Source organism: Entelurus aequoreus, linkage group LG18 (assembly GCF_033978785.1).
Source record: "Entelurus aequoreus isolate RoL-2023_Sb linkage group LG18, RoL_Eaeq_v1.1, whole genome shotgun sequence".
Classification (NCBI taxonomy): Eukaryota; Metazoa; Chordata; class Actinopteri; order Syngnathiformes; family Syngnathidae; genus Entelurus; species Entelurus aequoreus.
This window is the reverse complement of record NC_084748.1, coordinates 27,493,329-27,503,005: the sequence shown is the minus strand read 5'-3', so window position 1 is coordinate 27,503,005 and position 9,677 is coordinate 27,493,329. Positions and strand designations below refer to the sequence as shown.

The 9,677-nt window shown below is 36.0% G+C and overlaps 1 protein-coding gene across 1 annotated transcript; it reads right to left on the bottom strand.

The window, feature by feature from the left end:
* Positions 1–1,067: 1,067 nt before the first annotated feature.
* On the bottom strand, positions 1,068–6,919 carry cdkn2a/b (cyclin-dependent kinase inhibitor 2A/B (p15, inhibits CDK4)). The gene is made up of 2 exons (XM_062026832.1): positions 6,587–6,919; positions 1,068–2,436 (listed from the first exon to the last, which is right to left on the bottom strand). Exons 1-2 carry the CDS (start codon positions 6,707–6,709, stop codon positions 2,185–2,187), a joined length of 375 nt encoding a protein of 124 aa, XP_061882816.1. The 5' UTR covers positions 6,710–6,919; the 3' UTR covers positions 1,068–2,184.
* Between the last annotated feature and the right edge of the window lie 2,758 nt (positions 6,920–9,677).

Sequence of the window (9,677 nt, the reverse complement as noted above, 5' to 3'; positions counted from 1 at the left end):
TTCACATTTCGCATGCCACTGCGTGCCATTTGCACGTCACCTGCTGTGTTGGAGCCATGCCAACTATCGCAACTGACACTTTCCAATTCAACTCTTTAAGTTTGATTTGAAGTTGCAAAAAGGAAGTAGGATTGCAATCCAAATTCGCCTTAGAGGAATTGGAAATCCTACGCTGTAACTTTGGTGTATTTTAAAATTGTGCTTTACAGTATATTCAATACATGACTGTTTGATATATTTAATAGAAATATTATTATTTTAGCAAATGCTTTTCATCCAAAAACATCTTCTATAAAATTTGATGTATTATAACTTTCAAACTATGGAAAACGTTGGAAAAATAATATGTATAATATTCAAAATGGAGGGAATTTCTGTTTATTTTGAGTGTCTATAAAGTATTTTTTTAAGACAAAACCTAATTAATCAAACGTGACAAATTATATTTTGCATATAGGCTCCAGCACCCCAAGAGGGGCAAGCGGTAGAAAATGGATGGATGGATGAATATATAGAATTTCTAGAAATGCAATGCATTTAATTTCACGTCCTGTATTTCCAATTCAACATCCTGTGGGGTGAATCAAATTCCCTTTAATGTCCAACTCGTCAAATGATTAAAATTCCCCATTCAGAATTTTGCACAAGCCTGATATATATAGTAAGCCTTTCTGTGATTTAAAAAAAAAATATTTATTAAAGCCTGTTGAATTTGGTCGTTCAGCTCCTATAGGGAACAGAAATGTCTGCATTCAAAAAGTTTAGAGAATGTCAAACTAAGTGAAAGTGTAGTAAAAGGGAATTTTAGTGTTCATCCTAAAAAAAAAAAAAAAAAATCCCAAAAGTTGAATAATCTTTATAGTATCGGTATATTGATCTACAGTTTGAATTACAAATGACATGACAAATGTACAGTAATTTCTATTTTTGCGTTTACTATTTACTTATATACTTTCAATGTCATTTGTTTTCATATTTCCGTATGACACTAACTTGATCTCCTCAACAGTTGGACATGTACTCTATCTATTATTCACTTCATCCATGGCCTAATATTGTTTCAAGTGTATGAACACATCAGCATGCTGGCAAGAGACATTAAAGTTGAATGTTGCAACAGGTTGAAATACACTTTTATTCCTTGTAAATATACTGATTGACAACGCTTTGAGCGATAAAGGAAGATGGAAAAAATAGGTTGGAAAAAAAAAATCAAGATAAGGAAGGTTTTAATAAACACATTATAAAATAGCAGGTGCAGATCAATACATAAAAACATGCAGTATTTTGGGATAGTTCTATTTAAAAGGTCAAACTTGGGAATTATTTCAAGAACATATTTTTTAATCAATTTGATGGCTTTTGCTCACCCAAAATTCAACATTTCATCAAAACCAGTTTGCATATTGTAAAACGTCTCTTATTTTGAAACTAACTCTTAAAATCAAATAACTTGAGCACAGTAATCTAATGGAGTGTGACCAGAGGCGCACATTATTTATCGACCCCGCAACGCATTCTACAAATAGTATTACTTAAAAAAAAAAACATAAAAAGTTGAATAAAAGCGCACATTGCTTTGTATTGAGAAAATGGTGTCATCATATCAAAACTGACTTGCAGGCTGTTTAATTTTTTTTTACATTGCCTTGGTTTTGAAAATGAAAAACATCAAAATAGCGACCGCATTCATAGATTATTTTTTTAAAAAGTAGAAATAGCTTGGACACCTGATCTAATGTATTCAATTTAATCTGTTTTTAAGAAAAAAAGTGCTTATTCCTTTGACTTTTGATTGTCTATACTGCACCATCTTCACGTATACCCTACTATATTGAACGTCATATTTTTTTACTGCTAAAAAAAAAAAAAAAGAAAAAAAGAAGGTTGTTTGTATAGTTGTTTTTAAAGTGTATTTTAATGATATACGTGACGTCACATCCAGGGCAGGTCAGTAAAATGTTTAAAGTAAACATGCCTTTGGCATTCTGATAAAGTGCATTAATATCGTATTTGTAGAATTGTATTAAAAGGAGATGTGTAGTAATATGGATCCAGTAAAACAGGATCATTTTCCCCACGGCCCACCCGAGCTTTGCGCCAAACTTAATTTCCTTGCAACGTCCAATTAAAATATTCGTTAATAAATAAAGAAAATAGGTAAAAAGGGGACAGTCCTCCTCTTCACAGAGTCTCCAGGAAAGCCAGGAGGTCGGCGTGTCCGTGTGTCCGGGCCACGTCCACGGGCCGACAGTTCCAGCGGTCCGTGGCCTGCGGGTCCGCGCCGAAGCTGACCAGCAGCCTCGCCGTGTCCACGAAGCCCGTCCGGGCCGCGTCGTGCAGCGGCGTGGTCCCGGTGCGTGGGTCCGCCACGTTGGGGTCCGCATCGCGGTCCAGGAGGAGCCGCGCCACGGGAGTGCTGCCCATCATCATCGCCTTTCAACCGTGGGTGGGGAGAAAGAGCTGTTAAGGCCACAACTGTCAAGCTTTTTTGAAAGTAATCCCATCTATTATATCAATACATGTTTTCATGCAAAATTATTTTATTTTATTTATTTTTTAAATTTTATTCGTTACTTAAACAAACAAAAAAAACGATTTTTCCAAAGGGCAATATTGTATATTTACTTTATTTTCAGACAAATGTAGGTACAGTAGGTGGTATTTCACCTTGTCATGCAGTAATAAATAAATTTAATAAACCACACATATGATGATATTATTCCCCGGGTCGAATTTGAGGTTAAAAGCACAATAATAATCAGGTTTATCAATGAAGAGTCAGAAATGACTATTGTTTTATTAATAAACTGTCACCTCCAGTCCATCCAATATAAACCAATCTACTAAAACAAGGAACAACGTGCACATACAACTTTTACAATTACCATTTTTATTCCCAAATCTGTCCAAAATGTGTCAAATTTGTCAAAAAGTAAAGAAAAAAATAGAAACCAATTATTTATTTTTTATTGTCCATTAAAAAAACATATATTGAAATAAAATAAAATAAAAAAAATACTAAAGAGTGCAATTTATTAACTGTTCATGTTATACACCTACCGGTAAACATGTCTGACAACTCAAAACGAGACATCTATAAAATGGTTTTGCAGTGACAAATTGAGTTAAAAAGCACCGTATTTGTATAAAATAAACACATGTATCACTTGCATAAAAAACAAGAAATGTCGTGCACATGTATCACTTTTACAAAGGCCATTTTTTAATTCTTAAGTCCGATTTGTGGTAAAATCACGATATTTGCCCCACAAAAATGTCACCGACTTAGTGTCATTTTTAAAACGTTCCCTTTAAAGAGTCTTTCTTTTTTTTAAATTATAATATGTATTTATTCATTTGATAGGGAAGTCATAATACAGGTACTCAGAAAACAGACACTTTTTTTGCCCCCCCCCCCTCCCAAAAAAAAATTAAAAAAAAAGAATTACACTTTTTCTTTTTTTTTTACAAGTAATAAAAGTAAAATAATAACACCCCCTCCCATCCCCCGTCCTCCACTTCAGTCACAGTGGGTAGCAAAGTACTGCCTTCTTCTTTACCACAAGCTGATAGAGATTCATAGAACTGACTAACAGGAAAACAAACAGGGAAGTGTCACTGAATAAAATAAAAAAAGAAGAAGAAAAAAGAGTTGAGGTAAGTGAAAAGGTTCTATCCAATATGTTTTTAATTTTTTAACTGTCACCTTCGGTCCAGTTAATATAGTCCAGTTTGAGCTAAAAGCCTTTTTTGAAAATAGCAACAACTTTATTAAATTTTTTTACTTGCACATTACAGTCTTCTAATGAGAGTTTAATTTGTAAACTGTCATCTGCAGTGTATATTACATACTAAAAATAAGAAACTAAGTGCACTTAAAACTGTTACAATGATTATTTTAAATCCCAAGTCCAGTGTGAGCTAAAAGCATATTTGGAAAATAAAAAGGAACAACTTTATTTTTATTTTTTTACTTGCACATTACAGTCTTTTATTGAGAATTGTATATTGTCTAATGCGTAAACTGTTACCTGCAGTATATATTACATACTAAAAATAAGAAACTAAGGGCGCTTAAAACTGTTACAATGATTATTTTAAATCCCAAGTCCAGTGTGAGCTAAAAGCATATTTGGAAAATAAAAAGGAACAACTTTATTTTTTAATTTTTTACTTGCACATGAATTTGTTGAAAGGACTAGTTGGTACAATCCCTGGGGACTCTGCATGGCAGGGGCGTCCTCCTCCCTGAGCCAGGCTTGCACCTGACCGCATACCTAATGAGGCTAGGTGACACTGCTGGGAGGCTTTTCCACCATTGAGACACATCTTCAGTTGTGTGCCCCAGCATCTTCAGTCTTCTATTCTGTTACCTGCAGTATATATTACATACTAAAAATAAGAAACTAAGTGCACTTGACCACAGATGATGCCGCTAGCTGTCCAAAGTCGAGACCCAGGGTGGACCACTCATCTGTGCTTCCACTCAAGATGATCTCCTGCTGGCCCCACTATGGACTGGACTCTCACTATTATGTTAGATCCACTATGGACTGGACTCTCACTATTATGTTAGATCCACTATGGACTGGACTCTCACTATTATGTTAGATCCACTATGGACTGGACTCTCACTATTATGTTGGATCCACTATGGACTGGACTCTCACTATTATGTTAGATCCACTATGGACTGGACTCTCACTATTATGTTAGATCCACTATGGACTGGACTCTCACAATAGTAGATCCACTCGACGTCCATTGCACCGGTCCCCTCCAAGGTTTGTCATTGTCATCCCATTGGGTTGAGTTTTTCCTTGCCCTGATGTGGGATCTGAGCCGAGGAAGTGTTGTGGCTTGTGCAGCCCTTTGAGACACTCGTGATTTAGGGCTATATAAGTAAACATTGATTGATTGATGATTGATTGAAACTGTTACAATGATTATTTTACATCCCAAGTCCAGTTTGAGCTAAAAGCATATTTGAAAAGAAAAAAGGAACAACTTTATTGTATTTTTTTACTTGCACATTAAAGTCTTCTAATGAGAGTTTTATCTAATTTGTATATTGTCACATGCAGTATAGATTTCATACTAAAAATAAGAAACTATGTGCACATGAAACTGTTAGAATTATTATTTTAATTCCCAAGTCCAGTTTGAGCTAAAAGCATATTTGAAAAAAAGAAAAAGAAAAAAGGAACAACTTTATTTTATTTTTTTACTTGCACATTACAGTCTTCTAAAGAGAGTTTTATATTGTTTAATTTGTAAATTGTCACATGCAGTATATATTTCATACTAAAAAATAAGAAACTAGGTGCACATAAAACTGTTACAATTTTTATTTTAATTCCCAAGTCCAGTATGAGCTTAAAGCATATTTGGCCCCCCCAAAAAAAGAAAAAAGGAACAACTTTTTTTTTTACTTGCACATTACAGTCTTCTATTGAGAATGTTATATTGTCTCATTTCTAAAAACGGTCACCTGCCGTATATATTACATACTAAAAATAAGAAACTTTGTGCACATAGAACTGTTCAACCATGACTGTCCCCCCAAGTCCAACTTGAGTTAAACATATTAGTCAAAAAGTAAAGAAAAACAGGAACAACGAAGTCTTCCACATCTTGCCCATAGTCTTTTTTTGAGGAATTACTGTAGTGTCATTAATTATATGTTCATCTAAACTTGTCTGAAAGCAAGAAACGACAGATATCAAACTATTTTACCATGACATTTCAATTTCCAGATGTAATTTGACACGAAAAGCAAGAAATACATAATATTTATAGCCTACTTTTTTTTTATAGCTTGGCCTTAAAATATTCGTTTATTGAGAACTTCTTATTGTGTAATTTATTAAGTTTCCTTTTTTAACCCCTATGATGGGTTGATTTAAAAATGAACCCATATTACAACAAGTCGATATAAACAGTCAAAAAGTAAAGAAAAACAGGAACAACGAAGTATTCCACATCTTGCCCATTAAATAATCTTTTTTGAGGACATTCTTGAATTAGATGTTCATCTAATACACCTAAACTTGTCTGGAAGCAAGAAACGACACATATAAAACTATTTTACCAAGACATTTCAATTTCCAGATGTAATTTGACATGAAAAGCAAGATTTATAGCCTACTTTTTAGCTTGGCTTTCGTCTATTGAGAACTTCCTAGTGTAATTTATTAATTTTCCCTTTTTTAACCCCTATGATAGGTTATTTAATGGTGGTGATCTTATAATAATCCCATATGTAAACAACCCACTTTCGAAGTAACCGGCATTGGAAAACATACTTTTGAAGGCCCTTACATGTATTTGTGGATGATATTATATCTTCGTCCAACTCACCCAGCCTTGTTCAGGCTCCTGAAAAGTTACGGGTTTTTTTAATGGAGTCCGGTCAGGCTTTTTTTTTTTTTTTTTTGGTCCAAATTAAAAATCTACATGTTTAAGAGAATAATTTAGTAAGATGTTTTTATTTTTTTATTTTTTATTTTTTTAATAAGACCATCACGGTTTATTATGATATGACGACGAGGAAGATGGGGATAAGAAACGCGGAGGCTCTGACCTGCAGCGCGGTGTGTCCCAGCCGGTTGGCCGCGTTGACGTCCGCCCCTGCCCGCAGGAGCCGCTCCACCTCGGCCGTGTTCCCCTTAGCGGCCGCGGACGTGAGATCGTCCTCCAGAGTCATCGTCGCCACCACTCGGGCGCCGCAGTGACAAAGTACCGCTGTTGTCCTCCTGACCAAAGCTGTCAGTTGCAGTAATGTGTCTAGGCTTGTTTCGCCTCGGTTGAATGGGTGACGTCATCGCGGAGTCGCTCTGCCTCTGGAGCGCCCGGCACTGCGCATGCGCCATTTTCTGTTTTCCCTTCCGTGTTGATAAAACGCCTATAAAAGTATCACCTCCCCATTTTATAATCTTACTGTCATTTAGAGCAGCCGTAAACACGTTTATGACCACAATTTAACGTAGTATCATTTCGGAAAGCGTGTGGTACGATAACGTTTGTTAGAGTCATCTGATTTCCCGGTAAGTAGAAGGTCGTTTTATTCGCCTGCTTGCATTCAGAGGTGGAAACTGGAAAGACAACTCCATTTTTTTTATTTAAGCAAAAGTAAAGTTGCTTAGCTAAAGTTATATATGTTTTATTTTATGGAACCACCTAAAAAATAAGTCAGTCTGATACGATAGTCAATCCAATACAAAAATAGATCACAATCAGGGTCCATACAGGGACTTTCTGATTAATAATTTGCGAAACTGTTTTACATAATTCTTCCAGTAGGTCAATGTTTACTTTGAAGACGTTTGTGAATAAAAAAAACTAGAGATGTAGATAAATGCTTTAAAAATGTATAATATCGGAAATTATCGGTATCGTTTTTTTGTATTATCGGTATCGTTTATTTTATTTTTTATTTTTTATTAAATCAACATAAAAAACACAAGATACACTTACAATTAGTGCACCAACCCCAAAAAACCTCCCTCCCCCATTTACACACATTCACACTTATTCACACAAAAGGATTGCTTCTTTCTGTTGTTAATATTCTGGTTCCTACATTATATATCAATATATATCAATACAGTCTGCAAGGGATACAGTCCGTAAGCACACATGATTGTGCGTGCTGCTAGTCCACTAATAGTACTAACCTTTAACAGTTCATTTGACTAATTTTCATTAATTACTAGTTTCTATGTAACTGTTTTTGTATTGTTTTACTTTCTTTTTTATTCAAGAAAATATTTTAAATTTATTTTTCTTATTTTATTAATTTAAAAAAAAAAGTACCTTACCTTTACCATACCTGATTGTCCAAATTAGGCATAACAATGTGTTAATTCCACGACTGTATATATCGGTGTCGGTTGATATCGGTATCGGTAATTAAGAGTTGGACAATATCGGAATATCGGATATCGGCAAAAAGCCATTAACGGACATCCCTAAAAAAAACACTCCCACAAAATAAAGAGAACTTGATACAAATTTCTAAGTTGCAGTCATTTAAAGGCCTACTGAAATGAAATTTTCTTATTTAAACGGGGATAGCAGGTCCATTCTATGTGTCATACTTGATCATTTCACGATATTGCCATATTTTTGCTGAAAGGATTTAGTAGAGAACATCGACAATAAAGTTAGCAACTTTTGGTCGCTGATAAAAAAAGCCTTACCTGTACTGGAAGTAGCGTAACGTCACAGGTTGTGGAGCTCCTCAAATCTGCACATTGTTTACAATCATGGCCACCAGCAGCGAGAGCGATTCGGACGGAGAAAGCGACGATTACCCCATTAATTTGAGCGAGGATGAAAGATTCGTGGATGAGGAAAGTGAGAGTGAAGGATTAGAGGGCAGTGGAAGCGATTCAGATAGGGAAGATGCTGTGAGAGGCGGGTGGGACCTGATATTCAGCTGGGAATGACTTAAACAGTAAATAAACACAAGACATATATATACTCTATTAGCCACAACACAACCAGGCTTATATTCAATATGCCACAAATTAATCCCGCATAACAAACACCTCCCCCCTCCCGTCCATATAACCCACCAATACAACTCAAAAACCCGCACAACACACTCAATCCCACAGCCCAAAGTACCGTTCACCTCCGTAAAGTTCATACAGCACATATATTTCCCCAAAGTTACGTATGTGACATGCACATAGCGGCACGCGAGTACGGGCAAGCGATCAAATGTTTGGAAGCCAAAGCTGCGTACTCACGGTAGCACGTCTTCTATCCAACTCAAAGTCCTCCTGGTTGTGTTGCTGTAGTCAGCCGCTAATACACCGATCCCACCTACAGCTTTCTTCTTTGCTGTCTTCATTGTTCATTAAACAAATTGCAAAAGATTCACCAACACAGATGTCCAGAATACTGTGGAATTTTGCGATGAAAACAGACGACTTAATAGCTGGCCACAATGGTGTCCCAATGTGTCCGCACACTCGTGACGTCACGCGCAAACGTCATCATACCGAGACGTTTTCAGCAGAATATTTTGCGGGAAATTTAAAATTGCACTTTACCGGCCGTATTGGCATGTGTTGCAATGTTAAGATTTCATCATTGATATATAAACTATCAGACTGCGTGGTCGGTAGTAGTGGCTTTCAGTAGGCATTTAAAGGGATTCCTAACTTTACTCAAGTACAAGTACAACCAATCAGCGTTGCCAAGTACAATACTATATCACATACTTAAGTACATATACATATTTTCAAAACTGACAGTACCCTTACTGTAGACCAGTGGTTCTTAACCTGGGTTCGGTGAGTCGGCCTCAGGGGTTCGACGGAGCCTCCGTCGCGGAGATCAAGACACACCCGACTCATCGTGTAAATAAAAACTTTTTGGATACGTCAACAGCAGAAGTCAGACTGATTTGCATGTGTATAATTTGTTGTGAGTTCATGCACTGTGTTGGTTTTGTTCTTTGAACAAGGTGATGTTGATGCACGGTTCGTTTTGTGCACCAGTAAAAAAACATAACTTTGTCTTGAATTTGAAAAAAAAAACATTTTATTTTTCACTTAAGAAGGGTTCGGTGAATGCGCATATGAAACCTGTGGGGTTCGGTACCTCCAACAAGGTTAAGAACCACTGCTGTAGACAAACTCAAAGGTACAGTCATGCCTGGT